The 27,913-nt window shown below is 45.4% G+C and overlaps 3 protein-coding genes across 9 annotated transcripts; 2 read left to right on the top strand and 1 right to left on the bottom strand.

Moving 5' to 3' along the window:
* Nucleotides 1–482: 482 nt before the first annotated feature.
* Nucleotides 483–10,221, top strand: lrsam1 (leucine rich repeat and sterile alpha motif containing 1). The gene is made up of 25 exons (XM_044096030.1): nt 483–750; nt 1,714–1,925; nt 2,026–2,082; nt 3,307–3,351; nt 3,417–3,494; nt 3,562–3,630; nt 3,696–3,780; nt 3,847–3,968; nt 4,057–4,147; nt 4,321–4,430; nt 4,500–4,529; nt 4,603–4,725; nt 5,450–5,589; nt 5,660–5,704; nt 5,855–5,925; nt 6,170–6,269; nt 6,630–6,717; nt 6,786–6,860; nt 6,983–7,063; nt 7,520–7,615; nt 7,910–8,008; nt 8,081–8,212; nt 8,774–8,840; nt 8,915–9,114; nt 9,311–10,221. Exons 2-25 carry the CDS (start codon nt 1,854–1,856, stop codon nt 9,431–9,433), a joined length of 2,199 nt encoding a protein of 732 aa, XP_043951965.1. The 5' UTR covers nt 483–750; nt 1,714–1,853; the 3' UTR covers nt 9,434–10,221.
* Nucleotides 10,222–10,806: 585 nt separating this feature from the next.
* Nucleotides 10,807–15,951, top strand: ndor1 (NADPH dependent diflavin oxidoreductase 1). 5 transcript variants are annotated; one of them, XM_044096035.1, is made up of 15 exons: nt 10,807–10,940; nt 11,483–11,676; nt 12,500–12,577; nt 12,664–12,761; nt 12,832–12,930; nt 13,003–13,104; nt 13,176–13,379; nt 13,600–13,727; nt 13,794–14,005; nt 14,081–14,188; nt 14,252–14,366; nt 15,096–15,242; nt 15,320–15,438; nt 15,514–15,608; nt 15,739–15,951. In XM_044096035.1, the coding sequence occupies exons 2-15, from the start codon at nt 11,542–11,544 to the stop codon at nt 15,881–15,883; spliced, it is 1,785 nt and encodes a 594-aa protein (XP_043951970.1). In that variant the 5' UTR covers nt 10,807–10,940; nt 11,483–11,541; the 3' UTR covers nt 15,884–15,951. The 5 variants fall into 5 exon arrangements, with proteins under 5 accessions (XP_043951970.1, XP_043951966.1, XP_043951969.1 ...); XM_044096031.1 differs by having other exon boundaries at nt 15,320–15,608; XM_044096034.1 differs by having other exon boundaries at nt 13,600–14,005.
* ntmt1 (N-terminal Xaa-Pro-Lys N-methyltransferase 1) lies at nt 15,677–18,134 on the bottom strand. 3 transcript variants are annotated; one of them, XM_044096042.1, is made up of 4 exons: nt 17,997–18,134; nt 17,198–17,357; nt 16,871–17,123; nt 15,677–16,357 (listed from the first exon to the last, which is right to left on the bottom strand). In XM_044096042.1, the coding sequence occupies exons 2-4, from the start codon at nt 17,354–17,356 to the stop codon at nt 16,101–16,103; spliced, it is 669 nt and encodes a 222-aa protein (XP_043951977.1). In that variant the 5' UTR covers nt 17,357; nt 17,997–18,134; the 3' UTR covers nt 15,677–16,100. The 3 variants fall into 3 exon arrangements, with proteins under 3 accessions (XP_043951977.1, XP_043951979.1, XP_043951978.1); XM_044096044.1 differs by lacking the exon at nt 17,997–18,134 and adding an exon at nt 17,882–17,988; XM_044096043.1 differs by lacking the exon at nt 17,997–18,134 and adding an exon at nt 17,478–17,853.
* Between the last annotated feature and the right edge of the window lie 9,779 nt (nt 18,135–27,913).

Below are 27,913 nucleotides of genomic sequence, written 5' to 3'. Positions count from 1 at the left end.
CTATTTTACATTGAAGGACAGATATTTAGATTAGTAATAGTTTAATTAAAACCGTAATAAGTGTTGTATTATTCATTTAAAAAGTACATAATTTACATGGATGTGTCAATGATATGTCAAATACACACAAAATGTCTAGCTCAATAAAATAAGAATTAATTTCATATTAAACAATTACCCTTATTGGTGTTTAGGCTAAAATCCGATTTAATAAACAGTAATAATAGTGTAACTAAGATATAACCTTTTCCAGTCTTTTATCAGTCGTGTTAAAAGAGTGTTTTATCGTTAAGTGTGTAGCGGTGCGTTTTAGAGATTTACTGCAAAAGATTAAGTAAAATGAGCTAAAATAAACTTCAGTGAATGTTTTTCTTCCCTTCAGATTTATTTGACACGGTTGCCACTCGGAACATGGCGGAAGAATTGTTTCTGTTAGCCAACAGGGCGTTTACGTGGCCGTAATAACCAGCATAGATGCGCAGACAGTTTGTCAGTGGACGGTGTTGCTGTAGTGAATTCAGCTGGTTTCACAGGGTGAGGGAGACTCAGCCTGTCGGGGCTTATAGTAGAGAAGTTGCTTTAATAATTAACCGCGATATAACTGAGATATAACTTTAGAGAGATGTATGTCCTTTCTAACAGCGGTATTAACCAGTTAGTAGTTAGCAAATATCGGAAGCTCTTTTAAATGAAGGTCTTCAACCTTTAAATAAGTGAAACCGGAAACCAACCAACGCCGAGGCTGAGCCTGTGAGTATAAAATATATTTATTATACCTCTAAATATCAGCTACATGTTGTGTTTGTGATGTTTTCAGGGATTTCTGACATGCTAGCTCTGTTAGCATCGGGTGTTTACCGTAATGATGAAGGTTAGCATCCTCCTCCTGTTTGTTACTGTCAGGTTCTGATGGGACGTTTATCCGTTTACTGGGCCTTTATGGAGAACCAGAACCAGTAGAGAACCACAGCTAACTTAAGGAGTCAGTTAACATGAAGTTAAACCAATATTTTATTAAAAAATGAGATTATAGTAACAACATAGATAGATAAATCTGCCAAAAACATAAAGGTAGTATTTTAGCAACAGCTGTAATATTATCTTAAAATAAAATAACAGTTTTTAAAGCATCTATTCTCAGTATTCATAGTTCTAACCTGAACTGGTTTGTGGGATTTTTGTTGATGGGAAATGATGAGTCCGTCCAAACCACTCAGAGCATCAACATGTAATCAGATTACCTCATCCATTACATCCATCCTGTTTATGACCGACTTCCTCCAGCAGCTTCTCTTCATTCTGGGCTGAAACCAATCCCAGATTGATCAGATTAAATTCATATAAGGTTAATAAAGAAATTCAGTTCAGGTTAATCTGCTAATTTACACTCTGAATCAGAAATCTTTGGTTATTTCCCAAACATCAAATCCCAGAGTACGACGTCAACATCGGTATCGGTCCAATATTAGTCATTTTTTAATATGTTGTATTGTCTTAATAAGTAAAATGTTGTTTGTTTCCATCTGGTTGGTCATGTGACAGTGAGGCAGCAAAGGATTATGGGAGTTTTTATGGCATTAAATGAATAATATTGATAATTATTGGATATCGTGCGTCCAAACGTCCTCTGGTTCTTAATCTGAATCGGCAGATCAGACCTCAAAGAAACCCACAAACCGGTTCTGACTTGATTGGTGCATTTCTAACCCACAGGGTCAGAAATATTCATACAGGCTTCCAGTGAGGGAAGTCCTGGTTAAACTGGTTCCTGTTTGGTCGGGTTCCAGCCGGTCCGTCGGTCCCGTGGGACCAGCAGCTGCAGCGCGGCGGTTCTGGACGGGACGGGCGTCAGGATGCCTCTGTTCTCCAGGAGGAGGAAGCCCAGCGAGGATTCCAAGAAGAGGCTGGAGCATCAGCTGTACTGGGTGAGAACCGAGCCGGTCCGGGTCCGTTTGGACCAGAACAGAGCAGAACCTGCTGGTTTTATGATGGATTAAATCTTATGGTTTCTCTCCTGACCTGCAGTCCAACCAGGAAGGAGCCGACGACATCCTGGACGTCTCAGCCTGCGAGCTAACAGAGGTGAGGAACCGCTAGCTACTGGCTGCTAGCTGTTAGCTTAACGAGTTAGCAGAGGTGAGGACCTGCTAGCTACTAGTTGCTAGCTGTTAGCTCACCAAGCTAACAGCTTCTCACATCTACTGCTACAAACTGGAAGTTGTGGGTTTGATTCCAGCTTCCTCCTGTCTGTAGTTCTGCTGGTCTCTGAAGCTCTTGGTTCAGGTCTTGGTGACCTTTGACCCTGACAGTTGGTCCAGCCAGTCAGCTGACCCTGTGGCTGAGGATGAGCCCAGAAACCAGGAAGTGAAACCGAAATCCCAGTCAGCTGCTGGTAAATCAACCCAACAAACTGGTTTGGTTCTGTTTCTCCTAACAGAACGATCCAACGGATCGCTGCGGTCCAGAACCACACGGCTCTGATGGGAAGTTTGGAGGAAATATAGAATATTAGAAACATAATTCAAGAGAAAAAACACAGGAAACAAATAGAAAATTAATGAAGATGCTGCAGAAACATTTAGCTAACAGTAAAGCACAGATCATAAACATTAGCCCCGCTAAAGCTAAACACCACATGGTATTTAGCAGAAGCTAACGCTAATAAACATTATTTTCTGTTCCTCATCACAGCTGGAGGACGTGAGGAGAGGAAACAAAATGGAAACTGAGCAGCAGGAAAATAAACGTCTAAACTTTCGATTATCGAAACGTTTTTCCAGTTTACAAAACGTCTAAGAATTTATCTGGAAAATTCATTTAGGGGAAGCAAAGTGTGGTAAATGTTTTCACAGTTAGCAAAAATGCTAAAGTGCTAACTGAAACATTAGCTCTGCTGTTAGCGGATTAGCAGAAGTGTTCCTTAAACCGGTCCTCCCTGCCGGTCCAGAACCTCAGAGATGGTTCTGACCAGACATTTAGTTTGTTCTGCTTCATCCTGCCAGACGGGTTCTGTTTGGTTCCATTTGGTTCCGTTTGGTTCTTTTTGGTTCCATTTGGTTCCGTTTGGTTCTTTTTGGTTCCGTTTGGTTCTGTTTGGTTCTGTTTGGTTCTTTTTGGTTCCATTTGGTTCCATTTGGTTCTGTTTGGTTCTTTTTGGTTCCGTTTGGTTCCGTTTGGTTCTGTTTGGTTCTTTTTGGTTCCGTTTGGTTCCGTTTGGTTCTGTTTGGTTCCGTTTGGTTCCGTTGGTCTGAACCAGCAGAATGTGCTCCACCTTCATCTCTTCAATGTTTCTGTTTTTTTCTGCAGCTGCCGTCCAAAGTCTTCTCCATCTGCAAGGTCCAGCAGAAGAAGGTAAGATCCACAGAGGTTCTGGTTCTGGTTCTGGTTCTGAGGTTCTGGTCGTTTTCCTTCCTCAGGTGCTGATCCTTCACACTAATGAACTGAAGTTTCTGCTGCCTAAAGGATGTGACATCGGTTGCTTAGCAACCTTAAAGGTATCAGCCCGTATCTGACCTGCTGCTGCTCTGATTATTGATTATTGATCAGTTTTCGGCTCTGCAGGTTTTGGATCTGCATGAGAACAAGCTGAGCGCTCTGCCAGAGGAGATCGGGACCCTGACCAAACTGCAGGTACCTTCATCTTCCTCTCGTTCTTCCTCCTCCTCTTCCTCATGTCTCCGTCTTCCTCCCTGCAGATCCTGAATGTGGAGAAGAACCGTCTGAAGGTTCTGCCGGAGTCCGTCTGCAGGCTGCAGCTGCTGCAGACGCTCAACCTGAAGGGTGAGGCGTTTATCTCAGAGTCTCAGAAACCCTGACGGTTCTTAAATGCATCACCATGTCTGACAGGAAACTGCCTGACGGAGCTGCCGGCGGCCGTCGGCTCCCTGAGCAGCCTGCGAACCCTGGACATCAGCGACAACAACGTCCTGCAGCTGCCCAAACATCTGGCCTGCATCCGCACCTTAGAGGTGAGGCAGCAGCTGCTGCAGCGTTGCAGCGTGCCCAGGCAGCTCTACTTACATATGTGTGTGTGTGTGTGTGTGTGTGTGTGTGCAGAGCTTCACTCTGGATGCTGCTAGCATGACCTACCCACCTGCCTCCGTCTGCTCAGAGGGAACGGAGAGCATCCAGCGCTTCCTCTGCGACGGTAAGACCAGACTCAGAGCGGCTAACGGGATGCTAATGCTACCAGCTAAATGCTAATGCTACAAGCTAAATGCTACATTCTAATGCTACATGCCAAACGGAGATCTAGAAACTGGAATGCAGACGTTCATCCTCCTGCTGTGAAGCTGATCATGAATGTTTTGTTCTCCTCAGAACTGGGTCAGGAGTACTGCGCTCCGTCTCAGTACCTGCTGCCGGTTCTGGAGAGCGACTCCAGTAAACCCAGTTCTGACTGTCTGGACGGGCTGGAGGAGGCCTGGCAGGTCGGTCTCATAGCCTGACGCCGGCTCAGGTTCCTCTGCGCCGCTAACCGCCGTCTGTTTCTGTTGCAGAGCAAATTCAGCGACTATGAGAGGAGGAAGGTTGGTGATGTCATCGCCCTCGGCGCGGCGGCGGCGGCTTCAGGCTAACGTCTCCGAATTTTGTTTCCTTCAGGAGCAAAAGCTGCAGGAGAAGCTGGCGTTTGAGCGCCACCTGGAGGAGAAACACAGGGAGCACACCCAGCTTCTCCTCATGAACAATTCACACAAGGAGAACATTCTGAACTCGGTCCGACAGGTAGGAGAACCACTGGTTCTGGTTCTGGTTCTGGTTCTGGTTCTGGTTCTGGTTCAGACGGTCTGAGAAACGAGTTGGAGAGAAATCCAGACTCTTTAAGTTAATTAATTAGAAATTTATTTAAGACGCTTTGTGGAAAAATGTTTAAAGTTCTTCAGAGTCCAAACGGATTCAGTATCAATAATATGATTCATTGATTACAATATAATTAAAAACAATTTATTTCAACACAGAAAGAAAACGAAAAGTTAAATATCACATAAAAATCTATAAAAAATATTTTTAACTGCAGAAAAATAATAATAATAATAAGAGCAGTTTTGTTTTACAGAGACAAAAGCAGCAGATCAGTGGAAAGTTTTGTGGAAGGAAAATGTTTTTGGTAGGAAAATAGCAGAAGCAGATTAACAGATTAAATTCATAAAGTTTGAATCGTTTGGATTCACTGGTCTGAACCAGAACCAGAAACCCAAACACTGAGAGAGGCTCGGTTCTGAATCACTGTCCTTCCATCGACCCTGATCCTGATCCGGTTCCTGATCCTGATCCGGTTCCGGTTCCTGATCCTGATCCTGATCCTGATCCGGTTCCTGATCCTGATCCTGATCCTGATCTGGTTCCTGATCCTGATCCGGTTCCTGATCCTGATCTGGTTCCTGATCCTGATCCGGTTCCTGATCCTGATCTGGTTCCGGTTCCTGATCCTGATCCGGTTCCCGATCAGGACCAGCAGCGTGTGGAGCTCGGGTTCAGCCAGCAGCAGAGAGCTCAGGAGGCCGAGAGGCAGCTGGTTCTGGAGCGGGTCCGACAGGCCGAGGACAACATCAGCGGCCGCATCAGCAGCCTGCTGATGGACAACAGCAGGTAGGGGGCGCTAGCAGCTAACGCTAACACTAGCAGCTATACGTTGACGATGATGTGGATGTTTCTCCAGGCAGAAGAAGAGCGCGGAGTTCCTCCAGGCCATGGAGGAGGACCGGTGAGTTCTGATCCGATACGGTTCTGCTGGTGAAACCGATCCCAGTATTTCCACGTAGCTGAAAAACCAAAGAAAACATGGAGGATATCCTTCAGTTTACTGTCTCTGCTCAGTGGAAATGTATAAAGCTACATGTGGATGTTTGATCAGGATCCGGATGGAGCAGCTGACGGCCGTCACCCAGGAGGAGGCCGGATCCCTGAGGAGGAGGGAGGTGGCAGGTACCGAGCTAAAACTGTTTCAGGGTTAGCTTTAGCTAAATACTGTGTTAGCATATCGCTTTAGCATTAGCAGAGCTAATGTCTATGGTCAGTGGTTCAGGGTTAGCTCAGCCAGCGTTCTAGTTAGCGGTGCTAGTTTCTCTTCACTAACACTGTTTCTCTGCATCTTGTTGTGATGTTTGCATCACCTGGTTCTGGTTCTGGTTCTGGTTCTGGTTTGGTCTCAGTCCGGTTGTGTTTGCAGCCGCCATGCAGAAGATGCTGTCAGACGGAAACGCCATGAGTCTCCTGCAGGAGGCCAGCGACAGCCGCAGGCAGAGCCTGGTGTCTGAGGCGCACCGCAGGTTTGTCCTCCCTCCACCAACACACACACGTCCCTGAACGCACCGCCGAGTCCCTGAACACACCGCCATGTATTTAAACTTACCCTTGTGTCCCTAAACGCACCACCGTGTCCCTGAACGCACCACCGTGTCCCTGAACACACCACCGTGTATTTAAACTTACCCTTGTGTCCCTGAACACACCACCGTGTCCCTGAACTTACCGCCGAGTCCCTGAACACACCGCCATGTATTTAAACTTACCCTTGTGTCCCTGAACGCACCACCGTGTCCCTGAACGCACCACCGTGTCCCTGAACGCACCACCGTGTCCCTGAACGCATCGCCTTCTCCTCTGCTGACCCTGTCTTCCTCTGCCAGCCTGGAGTCTCTGGACAGGAAGTTCGACCGGATGCTGTCGCTCCAGGTTCTGGACAAGTCCAAGGCCATCGCTCAGATCCTGCAGGAGGTAAGAGGTCGTGCTGCAGTGCCGCTCCCGGCCTGAAGGGGGCGCCTCACAGTCTCTGTGCTCCTCAGGAGGAGATGCAGAAAGCTGCGTTCCAGGCGCTGCAGCTGCAGAAGGACGCCGTCCACGGCTACATCCGCAACCAGGTGAGCCGCCTTCGCTCTCAGGCGACCTTTGACCTTCGGCCGACCATCTCTGCAGCTCCTCCGGCTGCTCATCCCATCGCCCGTCCGGCCGGTTTAAGCTGCATGTGGCTCTCATTCCTCAGATCAAACTCATTGAGGCCGAACTCATGCAGCTCACTAAGCTGGAGGTCAAGAGGCGGAGCCTGGACGTCGAGAGCCTGCAGGTGCGTCGCGCCGCTTCCTGTGTTGGCTTCATGTTGGTTCAGTTCCTCATGCCGTCCGTCCGTCTGTCTGTCCATCCTCATGGTGACTCGGCATCAAGGCTTTTTATTTAGAGCTTCGATTTCATGTGTTTCTGGTTCAAACATTATAAACATTTGTTTTCATATTCTGATTGTTCATTCAGTAATTTAGCAGCAATTCTTAGAATAATTGTGTTTCCTTTGTTTTATTTGTAACAAATTGTACACAGTTCATCTTCAAATAGCCATTTGGATCATTAATATTCACCGTCACCAAATAAATCAATTAATAAAATTAAAAGTTTTATTTGAGTCCCGCCGCAGTTTTATCTTCTCTTTTATATTATTGTTGCATCATTGATGTTTTATTTTGTTTAAATCACTTTGATCAGCAGGAGCAGGATTAAACTGCATTTCCCATGATGCTCTGTGTTTCAGGAGGTCCTGGTGGAGCAGCGCACGGCGCTCAGCGACCTGCTGCAGCAGCTGCTGAAGCAGAGGGACCAGCGGGAGCAGGAGCTGCGGCAGGTTCTGGTGAGGAGGCGCAGCGTTAGCTGCTAGCGCTGGGTTAGCTACTAGCACTGGGTTAGCTACTAGCGCTGGGTTAGCTACTAGCACTGGGTTAGCTACTAACGCTGGGTTAGCTACTAGCACTGGGTTAGCTACTAGCGCTGGGTTAGCTACTAGCACTGGGTTAGCTACTAGCGCTGGGTTAGCTACTAGCGCTGGGTTAGCTACTAGCACTGGGTTAGCTACTAGCGCTGGGTTAGCTACTAGCGCTGTCTGCTAACGTCAGAGCTTTAGCAGTCAGTATTCTGTGTTTTCCAGGTGGAGATAGAGAAGAAGTCGGACTCCAGCCAGCAGAACTACTGGATGATCCAGTACCAGCGGCTGCTGGATGCCAAGCCGCTGGCGCTCCGGATGCAGGTCTAGTCAAATCCCGCTGAGCGGTGAGGTTTGATGGGGTGAATGAATGACCTAACGGGGTTTTGGGTGCAGGAAGCCGGTCTGGAGACGGAGCTGGTGAACCTGCTCTGCAGACTGTCGGCTCAGCACTACCTGCCTGTCCTGGCCCACCACCACGTCACCATGGAAACGCTGCGTCACATGACGGCGTCGGACCTGAAGAAGGTCAGGCTGGACCCGAGGTCACAGGCGCCATGTCTGAAGTTACACTGTAAAAACTGAACAGCCTATAGGAAGAGAAAAAACAGTTCAGGTTGAATTAATTATCATAAAGATCAGATTCAAACTAAATATTTACTAATATATTAGTTAACTGTTTGATAACTAACAACCTAGCTTGGAGCTAAATATGTATTTTGGTAAATTAAAATTTAGCTTGCTTGTTAAATATCTGGCTTAGAACTTGTAACTAAATGTTTATTATTTATATTACAAGGTAAATATTTAGTCAGCAAATTTAATATTTAACCTGAAGCGAAACATTCAGTTGGATGCTAAAGAGTAAAATTTTTTCACGAGTTTAATATTTAGTTTAAAACTGACATTAATAAATGAATCGTGTGTTTGTGAAATGAACCTGTTTTATCAGAAAACTTTAATTATTTTTGTTAGTTTGTTTTCCTCCTTTGAGTTCAGGTTGATGACGTTTGTAGCTAACGAGCGCCGGCTAAGCTAGCAGTGGGTTTAAGCAGATCGTCCAATCAGCAGCTGGTCCTTGTTTTGCAGCTGGGCGTTCAGGAAGCCGGGATCCAGAAAGCTCTGCTGAGCTGGGCCCGGGACCGCCCGCCTGCAGGTACCTGAGAGACACCTGGGTTAAGCCCCGCCCACCCCGCCCTCAGGGTCACTGACCTTCTGCTGCTTCTGCAGGAACCAGCAAAGCAGAAACCCCAACAGGTTTGACCCCGCCCCCGTCTCCTGTGCTGCCCAGCACCGCCACCGCGCCGACCCCGAGCCCACCGCGGTCGCCGCGAACCCCAGGGACCCCAGGGACCCCCGTCACGCCCTCCGCCCCCACACCGGTGGAGGGGCCGGGCAGCTCAGAGTGCGTGGTCTGCATGGAGACCGGAGTAAGACACCGCCTGGGTTCTGCTGGGTTCTGCTGGCTGTGGCGTCCCTCAGGGATGTGCCCTCAGTCCTTTTCAGTTTTGTACTTTTAATGTTTTACTAACCTGACTCTTCCTGACCAGCTGGTTCTGGTCGGGTTCTGGTCAGGTTCTGGACGGGTCCAGTCCTCGGGTCTCACCGGGTTTTCTTGTGTTCCAGGCTCAGGTCGTCTTCCTGCCCTGCGGTCACGTCTGCTGCTGCCAAGTCTGCAGCGACGCCCTGCAGAACTGCCCTCTGTGCCGCAGCAACATCTCCCAGCGCATACGGCTCTACCAGAACTAGAACCGGACCGGAACCGGGCCACAACCGGACCGCTCCCTGTGTATTTATGCATGATCCTCAAGCTGCTGAGGAAAGGAGTAAAAACTCTCAGCTGGTTTTGAAGAACCATCAACAGAACCGTGAGACGAGTTTCTGTCTGCCTCTCGGTTCCTGTGGATTCTCTCTGTGGGTCAGAACCGGGCCGGTTCTGTTGGTGCCTCTCATCATGTGAGTGGATGTTTCCACGCAGCAGCGGCTCGCCCTCAGGCTGGGTTTAGTTACACGTTGAGCAGTTCCTCCATCTTTACTATTATTGCTACTTTATGAGTTTTAAAACAATTAAAAAGTTTTAATTAACTCCAATCAGCAGCCTGGGTCTGAATATTAAAGCACTTTAAACTGATCTGTTTCCTCAATCCCATTTTATTGAGTTTTAATAAAAGATAGAAAAGATTTAGAAAATACTTAAAGTTTTCAGAAGGCGATGAAAACATGCAGTAAATATCTATTTTTGTTCCTTATTTTGGCTTCTTTTCTTCGTTCTCATACGGTTAATAATAAGGTGCAAACTGTTTAATCAGGCTTTCCTTGTCAGAACAAGTGAAGTTATTTAAATCAGCCGACATTCAATAAATTGGTCATCATTTAAACACGAGGATCATTTTCTGTTTTATCTCCGTGTGAAGCTGGACGTTGACGCTATTACTCTAAAGTGCTCTTATCTTATCAGGCTGAATGTTTAGGATATTTACACCACATATTAATGTGACATTTAAAGCTGTAAGACAATAAAATAAAACCTGTAATCATCCTGTGGCGTGCAAACTTTCTGTTGCGTTCAGGAGCCGTTTTTAGGTCTGGATTGTTCAGTGTTAAGAGACCTGGCGCGAACAGAATGGACCAACATTCAGAACCAGTTTAAATGTTACTGGGAGTTCTGGATTCAGTCTTCAAACACCGACCAGACTTTGAAAACCTGCTTTTCTATTAATATGTGATGTTATTGTGTATTTATAAACCGCTCCGTTAGTCTCCAGCATGTCGCTGCTTACACTGCCATCTACTGGTCAATCTGTGCAGGCTCACGAAAACAACTATGAAAATACAGATAATTTCAATATTTTGATGAATCACAACTTAAATGTGATTTTAGAAAATAACCTTTAAGTAATAAAATACTAATTTCTGTATTTAAATATTTTTATTGATCTGATAATATTCGGATCTTAAATGTCATCTTTTCTTTAGCTGGAAGCAGAAAATCATCATAATTAACATAAATAAAGGCCTTAAATCACCATTCTGGGCGGAATTAATCCATATAATGTGTTTCACTCAGATGAGTTACTGGATTAAGTCAAATTTTCTACTATAGAAAAATAAAATTATAATCTCCCACTCTCTGTCTGGTACTTGAATGCAGCGCGCCGCCGGCTTGCCGTAAAGTGTTTCGTTTGGTTTGTGTTTTCCGGCTAGCTTCAACTAACTTTAAGGTCGTTTAAAGTTGTTCCCGAGAAAGACAGCAGAGGTAAATATTTTATTTGTGTAGTTTCTTTCTTTGTGTGAGTTTAACACGAGTGGAAATTTACCCCGAGTGGAAATATTTGCTCATTTTCTCTGTTATCGGTCAGTTAGCAGCAGCTAGCAGCACTGATGAAACCTGCTCAATTTCCTGTTTTTAAACATGAATTTGATCTAGTAAGGAAGTATGAAACTAAAGAAAGGTCAATATTTATTGGAAAATTACTCTAAAAATGTTTTTCTGTTTAAAACACAAACTTAATGAGTGAAAACTAAAAGTTGAATAAACAGATACTGATGTTTAGATGTTAGCTTCAGATCAGAAGATGATTTATTTTTGTCTTTATGTCTAAAATTTATATAAAAATCAAAGCAGACATTAATTAACACGCAGGCTTGTTTTTATCTTCATGTGTTAGTTAGCATCGGTTCTGGTTCTGCTGGACCAGTTTAACGGTGTTTATTAAAATTAATTTATTTATATTTGCGCATTGTTGTTAAACTATCCAGAAACTGAATGAGTTTTTAGTGGTTCCTGTTTCCGGGCAGATCAGAAGCATCGTTTCCATCTGTGAGGCTCACTTTCACCGGGTTTTGGGTCAGACATCATGGCGGCTCCCGCTCTGCTGGTTCTGTTCGGGAGTCAGACCGGAACCGCCCAGGACACGGCCCAGCGGGTCGGCCGGCAGGCCCAGAGGAGGCGGCTGAAGGTCCGGGTTCTGCCTCTGGACGGATACAACGTGGTGAGTCCGGTTCTGCTGCAGGTTTTCGCTCCATCCAGCTTCCCACAGCATGACACTGCCACTGCCATGCTTCACTGGGGGCCAGACTTGTTGTCCCATCTGAGCGGTGCAACTCTGCAGCTCCTCCAGAGGCTCTGTGCTCCTCTGATTAGGGCCATGTCAGTTGATCTCACCAGATTTTATTTCAGGGCATTGCAGTAAAAGTGGCTGAATACAAATTCTCACATTTGTTACATATTTTTTTTCTTGCTGAACTTTTCTGTCAGACAAAAGTTTGAGTCAGTTCCGGCTACCGCTAACTAGCTGCTAATATAACCTAGCTAAATAGCTAGCTTGTTTGCGTCTAACAAGAGTAAATCCAAATGTTCTTATATTAGGTCTGGATGTTTTGGCTGAAAAACCTATGATAGAAGCATTCATATGAGTTGATATGAATAGAAGTTTATGAATAATTCTAGATTTGTTTTTTTGTTTTAAATACCTGAAATGTTTCCAAACTTTTCCAGTTTATTCAGTTTCTCTGCTCCGTTCTTTATTTTTGAGCAGCTATGAGGCGAAACCTGAAACTGCTACTGCAACAGGCTGTTGCTAGGTAACCAAAGAGTGAGTGAGTTGCTAGGTAACCAGATTGAGAGTTGATGTCTTTCTTGGCTCCTTTCCTCTGCCTACATCTCCCAGAATGCTGTGCGGGTGTCAGATTTATTTACTGATCAGGATTTGTTGAGCTACAGGTGTTGCATTTAGTAATCCTGTTTAATGGACCTGGTGGTTCTGCAGTGACCGGGCGGGTCCAGTAACGGTTCCGGTTCTGGTTCCTCTGCAGGCCGACCTGATCTCAGAGTCTCTGGTTGTCTTCGTTTGCTCCACCACCGGTCAGGGAGACCCTCCAGACAACATGAAGGTAACGCAGGGTGTACTCTGAGTACCGGGTCGGGTCCGGTCCGATCTGACCCGTCTGATCCGGGTCGTTTTCCCGTCTCTCCCCAGAACTTCTGGAGGTTCTTGTTCAGAAAGTCCCTGCCGGCCGGGTCGCTGAGCTGCCTGGACTGTGCGGTTCTGGGGTTGGGAGACTCATCGTATCCAAAGTTAGTGCAGAACCAGAACCCACTTAGAACCCGTTCAGGTCCCCGTTTAGAACTTCTTCTTCTTCTGCAGGTTTAATTTTGTGGCTAAGAAGCTCCAGAAGCGTCTGGTCCAACTCGGGGCGGCCATGTTGGTTCCGGTGGGTCTGGCGGACGACCAGCACGACCTGGGGTGAGAAGTCCCTGCTGTCGTCATAGCAACCGGGTCTGGACCGGACCGGGTCTAACTGTGCTCCCGCTGCAGGCCGGACGCCGTGATCGACCCGTGGCTCCAGTCGTTCTGGGAGAAGGTTCTGGTTCTGTACCCGGTTCTGTCCGAGGTGGAGCCGCTGAGGGACGACGAGCTGTGAGTGACCCGACCCGACCCGATAGCCGGTTCTGAGGCCCGGTTTGAAGGTTCTGCTGTTTGTCCTGCAGACTGCCGCCGTCGTACACGATCCACTTCCTGGATGAGAAGACGGACCAGAACCAGGAGCGGAACGGGACCGACCCGGACCGGCCCGTCCCTTCAGAGTCCAGTCCGTTCCCGGCCCGGATGCTGTCCAACCGCCGGGTCACCGACCCGACCCACTTCCAGGACGTCCGGCTGCTCGACTTCGACATCAGCGGATCCAACATCCAGTAGGTGCTCCGGTCCGGTTCTGCTCTGGTCCGGTCCTGGTCCGGTCCGGTTCTGGTCCGGTCCAGTCCCACCCGGTTTCAGGGTTCTAGGTAGCCGGTCCGTTCCGGGTTTCTCAGTCGGTTCTGGTTTCAGCAGAACCGTTTTTCAGGAATGATTCGTAACGTTCCCAGACAGAGAACTGATTCCCGGTTCTGACCCAAACTCTGTGGTTCTGTTCAGGTTTTCAGCCGGAGACGTGGTTCTGATCCGTCCCCAGAACTCAGAGGACGACGTCCAGCGGTTCTGCCAGCTGCTCCGTTTGGACCCGGACTCCAGATTCAGGCTGACGCCAAACGGCGACGCTCCAGGTAGATCCACTCCACATAGATCCGCTGCTGCAGGTTCTGGTGCTGATCTTTGCGGTTCTGACCCAGTTCCGGCCCGGCTGCCTCAGCCCTGCTCGGTGCGCCACCTGGTGGAGCGTTACCTGGACGTGGCGGCCGTTCCTCGCCGCTCCTTCTTCGAGCTGCTGGCCGCCGTGGCGACCTCTGACCTGGAGCGGGACAAGCTGCTGGAGTTCTGCTCGCCGGCGGGTCGGGACCAGCTGCAGGCGTACTGCGACCGGCCGCGCCGCACCGCGCTGGAGGTCGGAGGTCACACCCGCCGTCTGACGTGACAAACCGGGCTCCCCGTGGTGACCCGGTTCTGGTTGTGGTTCCAGGTTCTGGCAGACTTTCCTCTCACCACAGCAGAACTGGAACCGGACCGGCTGCTGGACCTGATCCCAGAGATCCAGCCGCGCTCCTTCTCCATCGCCTCGTCACTGAAGGTACCGCTGGGCCGCCGCCGCCGAGCTGCAGCGTGACCTCTGACCCGGTCCGTCTCCCTGCAGGTTCTGCCCGGCCGGCTGCAGGTTCTGCTGGCCGTGGTCCGCTACAGAACCAAGCTGCACCGACCCAGAATAGGGCTCTGCTCCAACTGGCTGGCGTCTCTGGACCCGGAACAAGGTCGGTTCTGGTAGCTGTTTGGGTCCAGTTTAGTGAAGTCAGAACCAGAACCACGCCGGGTCTCATCTGGACCCGGTAATTTTCTAGATGTGCAGCTTCTGCAGGATTTACGGTAAATTTATCAGGAGCTGCGTGATGTGGTCGCCTTGGTAACAGCAGGAGCTTCCTGTCTCTTCAGAACCGGGTCGGGCTGGTCGGAACCAACCCGTTAGAATAATTCAGAACTTGGAGAAGAAATTATTTTTATTCCTTAAACGATTTTTAACCACAGAGAAAAAAAAGATTATAAATTAAAAACATTCTATAAATTTATTCTAATAATTTTCTGAATATTTCTTCATTATGTTTAATTATGGTCCTCGTATCCCATCCTCTTAAAAATGTTATTTTAATATCCTTTCTTATTAAATGCAGACAACATAAAACCATTTTTTATTTTCAGATTATATAAATAAATGTTTAGCTAATTTTGAAGTATTTTTAAGTATTTATTTTACATTAAATTTGATTTTATTGTTCATAATGTTAAAAGTTTCACAGCAGAAATTTTAATTGTAAATCAAAAAAGTTGCAGAATATTTTAGAAATGAGATTCTTTATAGTTAAAGTTGTGTGGAAGGAAGAAATGTGGATGGACTGCAGTTTTTCTTCCATATAGAAATTTCAGGTTCTGTTTGTTGAGTTTCTGGATCATGACAGAGTGAGACCTGGTACTTGCTGTTCCTGTAGGCGAGGTTCTGGTTCCGCTGTGGGTGAAGCGGGGCGGCCTGCGGTTCCCTCCGGACCGGGACACACCCGTGGTTCTGGTGGGACCCGGAACCGGAGTGGCTCCCTTCAGAGCCGCGCTGCAGGAGAGGCTGTCTGAGGGAAAATCAGGTGAGTTGTGGCTCCGGATCGGCTCGTCATCCTGCTCCGGATCGGCTCGTCATCCTGCTCTCCTCTCCTCCCTCCAGCCAACGTTCTGTTCTTCGGCTGTCGCTCGGAGACCAAGGACTTCTACTTCCGCTCTGAGTGGGCGGCCATGATGGCGGCTGGGAAGCTGCAGCTCTTCACCGCCTTTTCCAGGGACCAGGTCAGAACCCGACCCGAACAGACCGGCTCCGGTTCTGACCCGGTGAGGTGTGTCCTCAGCTGTGTGTGTGTTCAGGAGGAGAAGGTGTACGTTCAGCACCGTGTGAGGGAGAGGGCAGCGCTGCTCTGGGACCTGATGAACAACAAACATGGCTGCTTCTACATCGCCGGGTCAGTCCAGAACCAGAACCTCCTGTTCTGCTCTAGTTTTCTACGGATGAAGAGACCAGAAACAGAACTTTGTGTTTTTGCTGTATTTATTGGTTCAAACATTCCTGACCCGGTTTCTGGTTCTGTTCAGGAACGCCAAGCAGATGCCGGCCGCCGTGTGCGACGCGCTGCAGTTCGCCTTCCAGCAGGAAGGGGGCGTGTCCGCCCAGGAGGCGGAGCAGATGCTGGTCGCCATGGAGAAGACGGGCCGCCTGCAGAGCGAGACCTGGTCCTGACCCGGACCCTGGTCCTGACCCGGAGTCTGTGGTTCCGGTTTGAGTGTCAATAAATCTGTTTGTCTCGATTCTGGCTTCATGTTTCAGAACCAGAACCGTTGTGTCAGCCTGAGAGGTGGTAAAGTTCACATCAGGCCTGAAAAGGGGAGTTTAAACACTGTCCAGGTGAGGGCGTCGCCGTGGCGACAGGCCACAGCGTGGCAACAGGCTCCGCCCCCTACCTGAGGGCCAGCGTGTGCACCTGGTAGATCTCCTTGGGGAAGTTGAGCTGCTGCTCCTCGTGGACGACCCGCAGGCCGGCCCGGCCCACCAGGCGCCGCACGATGTCCAGATCTCGGCACACGCTGCTGTCCACGTCGTCGGGGACGACGCCTTCGTATGACACGTTGTCTTTGATGATGATGAGGCCGGCGGGACGAAGGGCTTTCTGGCAGCGCCGCAGGAACGCCACCAGGTGGTCGTCAGTCAGGTGACCTGCAGAAAAACCAAAAGTATTCATACACCCAGAACCAGGCAAACAGGAAGGAGGGATGAAAAATCTGAAAAGTGTGGCAGACATTTATGTTCTCCACTAAACTTAAAATAAATCCCAGAGAAACCAAAGAAGAACGAGGAGAACGTTTGGGTCAGACATCTAACGGTTCTGGTTCTGATGAGGCTCGTCTGTCAGTATTTTAAACGTTCATTAAGCTCAGATTTCTGGACCAGAATAAAGTTATAATATTTCAGGAATAAAAGTTATAACTCAATAACAGAAAAAAAATGACATGAGAATAAAAAACGTTTTTAAAAATGAGTTTAAAAAGCTCTAAAGTTTGGTTTGAATACTTCAGTAATAATTCCCCTGAATTACTTATCAGGACACCATCGAGTCAAAATTAGGAGAAAACAGTCAGTTTTTTAGTCGTGGTCATAATATCCTTGGTCTGGATATTTTAGATATTAAATATTTTGGATACATCTCATCTGGATCCGGCCCTGACTCACCGATGACCCACTGGATCCAGATGACGTCGTAGCGGTCCGGTTCTGGGACGAACTCCTGCAGGCCGCAGCAGTAGTAGTTCCCGACCCGCTCTGCGTCGCCGCCCAGGAACGTCCGGGCCTTGTCCAGGAACTCCTGGGTCACGTCCACCAGGTCCACGGTCCGGAACAGCGGCAGCAGCAGCCGCTTGCTGATGCGGCCGATTCCCGCGCCGCAGTCCAGGGCGCGGCCCGTCCCCGTCTTCCCTTCGCCGTCCTGCGGGGGGCGCCATACGTTGGACAGGAAGCGGCCAAGGCGCTCCAGACTGAGCTAACGCTAACATCTCTTACCCCGAGAAACTTCCTGAGGAAGGCCTTGGAGCCGCTGATGTCGATGCTGGAGATGCTGCCGTAGCCGCCGAGCATCCCGTCAACGGTGGGCGGGACTTCCTTCCAGTAGTCCTCCGCATTGGAGTAGAAGCTGGACTTGTCCTCCGCCACGTCCCCCATCCTGTCCAGAGACACAACCAGAACACCAGGGAGACATGGAGTACTGATCAGCTGATTGGAGTCAATAATCAATAATTCTGGAGACATCCAACAGATGGAAATCATTCCAACACAACTTTACCAAAGTCATCCATCTTTCTAGATCAAGATGGATGGATGAACAGGACGGTGACTGACTGCATCCAGCTGTGTCAATGTTCTGACCCAGTTCGGGTCCACTTCCTGTCCGTCCTGCCCTCTAACAGGTGGGTCTGAACCTGTCAGTTCCAGGAAGTGGGGGCAGTAACCTTGACCATATTTGGCAGCAGCTCAGCTGTCACGTGACCATCAGTCATCCTGAGCTGCAGTGACTTATAGCTTGTATTTCTGATCTGACCTCAGCTTTGGTCGCTTTAATAAAATGTCTGAACAGTTACAAACAACACGGAAACTCAACATAAATATCAGACATAACACTGACTGCTAACAGATCTAAAGCCTTACAGCAGAAAACCTGCTTTAAAAAGTCACTTTAAAGACCCAAACCTCTCTACTTCCTGCTGATTTAACAGCAAACTGCCGGTTAGCCGCTAGCCGCCGTTAGCTTCCCTCCCATCGGTGAGAAGCAGCAGCTCTGTCCGGCTTAAACTCGAGGACTGACCTGGTTTAGTGTCCGCTGGAGCTCTGGCAGTCCTCCTCAGCGTGTTTCACTCACTTTCTATTTGAGGACATCGCCACACGGACAGCACGTCATTTCCTTATTTGGTTTTCCTGGGAAATGGCCAGCAAGTAGCTCCCCCTGCTGGTAGATTCTAAGAAGTACAGAATCAGCAGCGTCCAGGTTTATTAGAACACGGTGAAATAATCTCACACAGAAATTCAGTTATTCAATGAGAGAGGATAAAAACTTCTCCCTGTAGCAGGGAGGTCCTGGGTTCGAATCCCGCCTTGATCATGGTCTTCCTTAGGGCAAAAGAAACTTACTATTTATTCAAAATGTTTCTTTAAAATTAGATGAAACAATTATTTCACATTTACCAAAACAGTAATGGATTCAAACTCATGTGTTTTACAAATAGACATTACATTATAAGAAGCGTTCTGTAGGGTTCCTCCTCACTGGCCACAAGATTAAAAATTAAAAATCATAAACCTTTAGCAAAGTGATCTGGCTTTAGTAGATGCTGAACATAAACAGAGGAAGTGACTGAGGTTTTATCTCTGAAGTAAACATAATAGTAAAACAGTTTAGAAATCCATGTCTGTTGTTGATGAGATTCTCCTGACATAAAACATGTTTGTAATAATTTTAGACCTTAATATGAATACTTTACCAGCAGATGTACTTTAATCAAACATGCAGTTCTTATATCTGTGGCTATAAAACGCTGCATGTCCGGCAAAACGAGCAAAATTCGGGGTCCATCTCCCACAGAGCCCTAATGAGCTTCCGTAGGGAGTCGTGCGACAGCTGGCGCTCTATGCTAACTTTAGCCAGTCAGTTTAATTCTACAGTTTGGTACATAAATAATGTAGACTAATGCATTAAATGATCGAAAATAACGTTAAATTACAACTTTTCTTCAGATTCAGTCTACGTTTCCATGGTTACAGAGCTCAGTAGGCCACGTGACAGTCGAGGCCTTGCTCTTCCAGCTAGCTTCCACCGTAAGCTAGCTATTGATAGTTAGCGTAAAGTTATGTCTCTACGCATGCGCATATTCGTAGGCGTGTCTCTGGGTTCGCGCGGGGGATGGCTGCGTCATAATGGCTTATGACGTGAAACAGTGTCAAAGGCAGCTTACTACTACTTTTAGTGTAGTTTCAGGTAAAAGTCATTCCAAGAAGAGAATCCGTAGTGAGCAGAACGTTGTTTCTTTAAGGAAAACTTTGAAAAAAAAGATAAAAACTTTGAAAAATGGAAGAGTCAAACGAGCCAATAAACAGAAGCATCCACATCTCCATTGACAACCTGGAGGACATCATAATGCCCCGCCTGAGCACTTTAACACCAGCGCAGTGGACCTTGCTTTCACAGGGCCTGAGGGATTCACATATAACAGGCGTCATGGCTGACATACTTACCAACATTTTTCAACAATGTGTGGAAAATTCACTGACTGTCCTTGTGCCAATATTGGAAGAAAACATGATGAAGAGCATGAAGAGTAAAATACCAGATGAAAACATCAGCGTGCATTTGATCAACATGATTTCAACAGAAATGGCCACCGTCCTCGAGGTTCCACAGCCAGAAGAAGTCTGTGAGAGCAGCGTGGAGTTGAACTCACTGATGGAACAGGAGGTCTCTGAAAAGGTAACGTCCATTGCTAATGGCATCAGGAGAACCTCTAGTTTTCCTTCATCACCAGCAGTGTTTGCAAGTGGCTGCATTTCTAACCTGAGAAATTTCAATAATATGGTTTCCAACGCAGTTCAATGTTTCCGAAAACACATAAACAGACCCAGATCGAGATGCATCGAAAGATACTGGAGTGCATTCACTAAAAAGCGAAGCTCAGGCGTGTCTCCAGCAGAATCAGAGACTGCATTCGACCTTACAGAGAGAAGCGTTTCTCCTATTGTAAAATCTCTTTACTCTGTGGCCTCAGTTAGCGAGAGCATTACTGAAATCATAGAGAAATATTCAGATGATGCCAAAAGTGCAGAAGATGCAGAATCTGGCCTGGATCATTTAGAAGTAAACGAGGTTGCAGACGGAATTAGCAAAACGATTATTGACGACCTTCATTACTGTAAGGCTGAAGGTTCGGTTGGACAGAAAGACACAAGTTGTTTATACGCTCCTCATTTTAACCTGAAAAAGATTCTTGGTGATATCAGAAACCTTTTCCGGTCAAAGAGCAAAACTGTTCCTCCTGCAAAAGAAGAAATTATCAAAAAACCACAATTTTCCAGGTTTGCCAAGGACCAGTTCATCACCATGACGTCTTCTTTGGAGAGCTCAGTCCGGGATCCAAATGACACAAATGTGGTGAAACTGAAACGAGGCAGATCTTTGTCAAACAGATTGGCTCGCCTCATGTTTCCTGGATATGTCCCTGAGGAGTCAGCGGAGCAGGCCAAGTCAAAAGTGCCGGACAAAACCGAAACAGACCAAAAGCCTAAGCTGGACTTTCAGTCCATCAAACCTCAGTTTGACAGACTGTGTGCAGAATTCATGGAGAACCCACAGCTGAATGACAGGATCAAGCAGTTCTCCAAGGAACTGACTGATAAATTATATACTGACATCACCAGTAGCCATCATTATAAACTTCCTGTTCCCCCTGAAAACCTTTCAGAGTCTGTTCTCTCCAGCGAGAAAATAAGTGACCTTTCCGGCCAGAGAGAGATTTGCCCTGAAATCTTCTACGCCAGAACAGAAGACGAGGTGAAGAGATTTCTCCAAAACATCTTCCTTTGGATCAGGGACGAGGAAACAAATCGCATAAGCGAGAGCGACAGGGTGTCCAATGTGCTCTCGGAGATCAGTGATCTCGTTGGACAAACATATGAGACCCAAATCCCCAAGGTCTCCTTCTCAACCTTGCCACGCAAATCCGGCACCGACTCCAACCTTCAGACAGGGTTTATGGAACCAGAGAGTAAATTTGTCACATTTGTTCAAGAAATCACTACGATTCAAATTGAGGAGCCAGCTCAAACTCCAGAAGAACTGATGAGAGACCTTGAGATCGGTACGGCATGTTTTGTGTTTAGGGCCGTTTTAAACTGCTCAAAGGAAAATGGAGGGTGCTTCAACCAAAAGGAGATGAGGAGAATCTTACGTTATCTGTCAGGGGAGAGAATACGTCAAATCACAGACTTCTCTGTCAGCATGGACAATGACAACAACACACATTTTGTTAGAAACCTGTACGAAGACCTGAAAGAGCAGTTTGGCTCTGCAGAAGAGCTGCAGAGGGCGGCGATGTCACCGAACGGCAAAGCTTTTCAGAAAGCCTTAGAGGCGCATTTAAAGAGTTACATCCCCAAGAAACTCAGGAAAAGTGCAGCTCAGAAAACGATTTCCAAAGTCAGAAAGACTGTGAGGATCATCGTCGGACAGCAGAATCAAACCACCTGCCAGTAGATCACACACACACACACACACACACACACACACACACACACACACACACACACACACACACACACACACACACAGCTCTAGCAGGGTAAACAGGTAACAGGAGAAATAATTTAGTATTTGATAACAGACCAGTCAAAATTCAGGAATACATCTGTTATTAACTTATAATTATTATTATTATTATTATTATTATTATTATTATTATTATTATTATTATTATTATTATTATTATTATTATTAATAAACTATTATTATCATTTTTAGGCCATTTTTATATCTGGGTTCTTGCACTTTAGGTTTTCACCGGGTTCTCCGGTTTTTCCTTTTAAAAACCATTTATAATCTAATTAGATATTATAAATGTTCCTCAGCAACAGAAAAATAAACTCTAAAAACTAAACCTGGGGTTTATATTAATAAATAAAATAACCCAGTGGCTCTGGACTCATCCTCTGTCTCAGTTTCTGTTTATTTTCATCCATCTTTATTCTTTATGTTTCAGGTTTCCTCAGTTACTCCCACCTTCTTCAAATCAGACAAAAATGGTTTTGACTTTGAAGATATTAATAAAAGTTTAAAGGTCAAAAGGTCAACTACTTTAACAACATGACCTTTAACCTTTCATTAATATCCTTAAAGCCAAAGTAGCACAAACTAATTTTTATTTTTTTTTTGCACAAATGTTTGACACCATTTTTGTCTGATTTGAAGGTGGGAGTAACTTCACTCAGCTCTGGTTTGTTATATCTTTATTCATAATATTTCATTCTCCTCATTGAGCGGCCGTTTATTTGAGGTGATATGTGCGACGCTACAGTTAGAGAGAACCCAAAACTGTTCTCAGGTAAGAGTATCAATACTTCAACATATTTTTAATCAAGTAAAAGTAAAAAGTATCCATCCAAGAAATTATTCAAGTAAGAGTAAAAATGTATTTTATAAAAAGTCAACCCAAATATTGAGTAACTGATTAATCATCAGATGGACCAGAATATAAAGTTAGTAGAAATTCTGGTATTTTAAGAACTAAAATGACAATAATTTATTCATAAATTACAAAAAATAACAAAACCAGGCAAAATACTGAAAAAAATAAAGTAAATAATATGAATTTTACTTGCCGCTAGAGCTGTAATCCCGAGTTGTTTTTATTTCCAGAACTTCTGGACCTCCAGTGGAGGTTCGGAGAAAAGTGAAGCTGAAAGTTCTGGTTCTGCCTGTTCAGTCTGCAGCTGCAGTTCTGTAGCCCGGCCACATGATGGCACTGTAGCTCCGAGCTGAAGCGATCTGCTGGCGGGTTTGGGGAGATTTCCTGTCAGTGTTTGAGTTTGATTCTCAGTGAAACTGTTAGCTGCTGAGTCCAGACTCAGAAACCTGAGCTAGCAGCAGCTAGCAGCAGCTAGCAGCCTTCTGCTTCCTGTTTCTGCTCTCAGGTTAGAACTTCCTGCCAGGTTTATCACCTCTGAACCTCCGGACGGATGGAGACCTTCTGTCTGAGTGTCATTCCTGTCAGCGTCCACTGAGGGGAGCTCCAGCGCAGAAATAGAATCTGCTAAAATAATAAACAAAGCTTCAGAGAGAAGCTGCAGTTTTCATTCTAACGTTCAACTTAGAGGAGAGAAAATCAGAAAAACTGGGATTCTCAGTCAGACTGAAGATGTTGGAGTCAAAGATTTATTGTCAAATAATCTGTTGTGTTCCTACGGGATAAAGTCCACATACATCTGTTCCTCTGTTCCAGCTGCTCCAGAGGGTCATTCAGGGCTTTTATTTTGTAGGAAAACAGATTCACATAAACATTTTATAAACCTTAGATTTTTCCTTCTATAAAGGCAGAAAAACTGGAGAAACTTTGGTCACTGATCCAGTTTCTGTTCTGATTCCTCAGATCAAAACAGATCCAGCTTCAGTGATCAGGATGGATCTGCTCATCGTTTTCTGTGTGACTGTTTGGTTCGTTGGGTTGAGATCCTGATGATCAGCACAACGCTCCACTCATGAAGGAAAACACGTCCACCTTCAGAGCCTCTGCTGCTGCTCCACCTGCTCATCATCACTGACTGGAGATTTTCTCTTTGTTTTTCTCATAGTGAAGTTCCAATATCAACTTCCTGGTTAGCGCAGATCAGTTAGCTTTAACACCTTTGGCTTTGTCCAATGGTGGGCACCGCTAGCTAAAAGATTAGCTAAAGCACTAATCATGAATATTAGTTCTGTGAACACTTAAGCATTACACTAACATAGTAATTAGTGTAAGCTAAAGCTGAAGCGCTACTCCAGCATAGTAATTAGCAGAAGATAATGCTAAAGCACTATAGCGTAATTATTTGAAGCTAGTGCTAAAGGGCTATACCACCATAGCAATGGACAGAAGCTAATTCTGCTCATTGCTATGTTGAAGCTAATGATAAACATTAGCTGACACTAAAGCTAACATGCTATGCTAACAACTAGCAGAACATCATATGTCTGTTTACTGGTTATTAACAATAATACTGGTTATTACTGGTTATCACTGATGAGCTCTAAAGTACTTTGGTCTACAGATGATCTCTTGTTTCACTCAGTAGCTGCAAGATTCCTCGATCCTTCAGCCATCTTATGCTAACATCATGCTAACTACCAATTAGCATGCGACATTGTGCTGATCTGCTGTTAGCCACTGCCTCACTGCGTCTCCAGGAAGTGGAGCTGCTGCAGGTGTTTGGTGAAGCTCAGGGTTGGTGAATTTAAATCTGATTAATTGTTGGATTGTTTTGGGATTAAACCTCCAAACTGTGGAGCTTTAAATCGGCTCCAGCTCCGTTCCTGGCTCCACTGGTCGTTGCAGAAGCTGACGGTTTCTCCGGCAGCGGCAGCAGATGGATGTGTGGTCTGCAGACAGCACAGACACACACCTATTCAGGCTTGGGTGTTTTTATCCCGGCCTTATTGGAAAAGCGTCCAGCGTGAGCTCAGCACTGAAATTAGATATTGATCCTCCCCCGCCCGGCGCTGGCGCTCCACGCCGGTGAGCCCTTCTCTTTCATTTAGACCTGCTCTCCTTCTCTCTGTCACTCCTGGGATCCATTTAATTGGGATTCTTCTCATTTATGCGTCCTGGCTTCCATCACTGGTTCCTCCCACACCAACAGGAGGTGAGGCGTGAGACTGGGAGAACTGGAGCTGCACCAGCAGCTTCACATTTACTGACAACGGATATTTTTAGGACCATAGGAGGCATTTTATGTGTTTACGCTGAGTACATTGATAAATATTGTTCATATTACTGATATGTAATTTTTATGAATAATGTATCCAAAAATGGCTGAAGGAAAAGGAATGAAACAGTTTTATTCAAAATAAGAGCATGAAGATAAATATCAACCTCCAGGTTTTACTCCGTCCAATCAGAGATGAAGAGTTAATGCTGATGTTCAGAGGTGCCACACATCCACTAATATGCTAATAGTGGAGCTAATTTGTCAGCTAGCGCTTTAGCGTTTTTGCTCATTTGAAACCATGTAGCGTCTTAGCTTCCTTGAAATTAAATTTCCAGATAAATCCTAAGCGCCAGTTTAGTTTTCTGTAAACCTTCAGTTAAATAAAGTTGTTTTTTTTTTATCTGTGTTGAAGTTTTGTTAATAATTCTTTAAGTAGTTTCATGCTTTTATTTTGAAATGAGTGAAGACTGTTTAACTGTCTTTGTGGTCTCCAGCCACTTTGGGATAAATTGTTCATAACATAAACAAGATATCAGAAATAAAAACAATAAACACATAAAAGATGCTGAACTTCATTCAGCTGAATGTTTACATCGAAGTAAAGCAAAACTTTGGGATTTATATGGAAATTTTAAATGTTTTCAAAGTTAGCAGAAATGCTAATGCGCTAACTGAAACATTAGCTCTGGCTTTAGCGCGTTAGCGGACATGTGTCCATTTCTGAACATTATTATGACCTCTTTGGGGAATCCCTGACCTCTGACCTCCTGTCCTGGATCTCCTGGATCTCGGTTCGCTCCAGGAGGAGGAACGCCGTTTTCCTCTCTGATGCTACGATAATACTAAAAGCTGTTTATGGAATATTTGGCCATGAAGCCAGAAATATTCCTGCTGAGTTCAGCGTTCAGCTGCGCTGCTGATGCTTCACAAAGCAGAAATGATCTGACACTTTATGTGATGAACTTATTGATCTGATCTGATCTCTGACTGCGGCTGCTCGCTCTGCAGCCCAGACACACCCAGATGATGATCCTGAAGTTATCAAGTTCCTGGAGATTCAATCATTTACTCACCTATTAATAACCAATATTACAGATCAAACATTAAGAACCGATCAGATCCTGATCCGAATGGTTCCTTTATCTTAAAGCTGCAGTATGTCTCTTTTAAAAATGTTTTGTTTTAAACTGTCTCCATGTTTATTGGAGACAGATAATCTGTGAACAGATTGATCTCCACCTCCCTGAGCTGCTATTATGGACAAAAGCAACCAATCAGAACCAGGAGGCGGGTCTTAGCGCTGTCCATCAACAGTGCTAACACCAGCTGCTAAATGTGCTAATGGTCTAGAAACAACTGACTGTTAGAGGAAGATCATTTATCTGCTGTCATTGGTAGCTATGCTAACTAGCCTTAGCATTAATGACAGGTTATGCTAGTTGCAGAGCTAAGACCCGCCTCCTGGTTCTGATTGGTTGTTTCTAGTTAGCACTGAGAGAAAACATAAACAACATGGAGACATCTTTATCCAATATATTAAAATATGTTTTATAAAGCTGACATACTGTGAGAGGTGAGAGGACAGTCAAAAATGGGAAAGACATCTTTTATTTTTCCAAATTAGCTTTAATATGCATTAATATTATCAATGCTAACGCTACAGAAGCTAACATCTACAGCAGGAGAGACCAGATTAATGTTAATGGAATGAAAACATCCAGAAAAGAGGATTATGTAAAATAAGAGCTTTTCTTCTTAACAATAAACTAAGCTGCAGAAATTTAATTAGATAAATAGTTTGTTTGTTGGAAAGGAAATATAAATTATTGTAGATCCAAAACGTTAAAAATAATTTGCAGGTTTGTTTCAGTCCATGAAAGGCCTCCAGGTTTTGAATAGTTTGGATCTCAATTGATAAAAACAAACATTTTCAATAAAAACATTGTTTCTGTATTTATCCAGTTTAATAAATTCATGAAAAATGTTATTTTCCTGTAAGAAGGTTTAAGTTTTGATAAATCTAAAGCTTGAATCTAAATGATCAGCTGGGAGAGAATCTCCTCTGTTCTCAACCCGCAGCCAGAAATCCATCCATCACCCTGTGACCTTTGACCTTAGTCCAGCTGGCTGAATATTACATTAGCATTAAAACGTTCATAACACTGTGAGCACACTTTCCAAACCGTCGGTGATGTTGCCATGACGATATTTTGTGTTTCCTCCTGGTTTCAGAGCAGAGGGTGTGAATACTTAAAACCTAATAAAACCAGAATAAAAATAGAATATAGTTTAATATGGAGCTTTAATAGTTTTATACTCTGGAGCAGAAAACTAGAACAACGTCGCATGGAAGCGTGAATACTTTTATTCTCTGAATGAATTGAATCTTTTTTTTCTGCAGTTTTTTCCACTTTATCAAAAGTTTTTGTTATTCTGAGACGTCAGATTGTTTTGATTGGTCTTTTCCTCTCCAGGTTGTTTATCTGTTCTGAATCGGTTCTGAACCGGTTCTGAATCGGTTCTGAATCGGTTCTGAACCGGTTCTGAATCGGTTCTGAATCGGTTCTGAACCGGTTCTGAATCGGTTCTGGCTCTGGGTTTCCTCTGCTGCTCGTTTGGAGCTGAAGGTTATTTTTATTTTTCTGAACAGAAACGGAACAATCTGTGAAAAGCTTTCTGAAAAGAAAACATCTCTTCCCCGCTCCTCCTCCAAACTCCCTCGGGATCACCTTCACTCATCACCTCATCTATTTTTTCCCTCCTCTGTTGCTAGGCAACCGACAGGAAGAGCATCACTTGGAGACGTCCAAGCCACAGGAAGAGCTCCCAGAAAGACACTTCAGGCTGCAGACAAACAGACCTGGAAAAGCAACATGTCGGCCCGCTGCGCGCTGAAGGAGCTTTATGAGCTTTATGAGCTTTAAAGGCTGAAAAACAATAAAACATCAAACAGGTTGAGGAGGAAAACGATCCTGACCCTCAGCAGAGACAGACGGATCCAAACTGAACAGTTCCTGAACTAAAGAACTGGATGTTATTCAGTGAATGATCCGTTTCCTGCGGCTCTGAGCTGTGAGGTGACGGAGGCTCAGACTCCTCAGCTGCTCTCTTTGTTTCCACGTTGCCTTGTTGCAGAAGCAACCTGAGTGTTTATTGCCAGAGCTTCAGCGCCTCGGTTCAGATCGCTCCTTTGTTTCAGGGAAGTGTGTCAGAACATCTGCAGCAGATCCAGCCTGCAGATTGTGGCCGTTTATTCATTTTCTTTCAAAAATTTAAAAT

The sequence above is a fragment of the Gambusia affinis genome, linkage group LG17 (genome assembly GCF_019740435.1).
Source record: "Gambusia affinis linkage group LG17, SWU_Gaff_1.0, whole genome shotgun sequence".
NCBI lineage: Eukaryota > Metazoa > Chordata > Actinopteri > Cyprinodontiformes > Poeciliidae > Gambusia > Gambusia affinis.
This window is presented reverse-complemented; position numbering and strand designations above follow the sequence as displayed.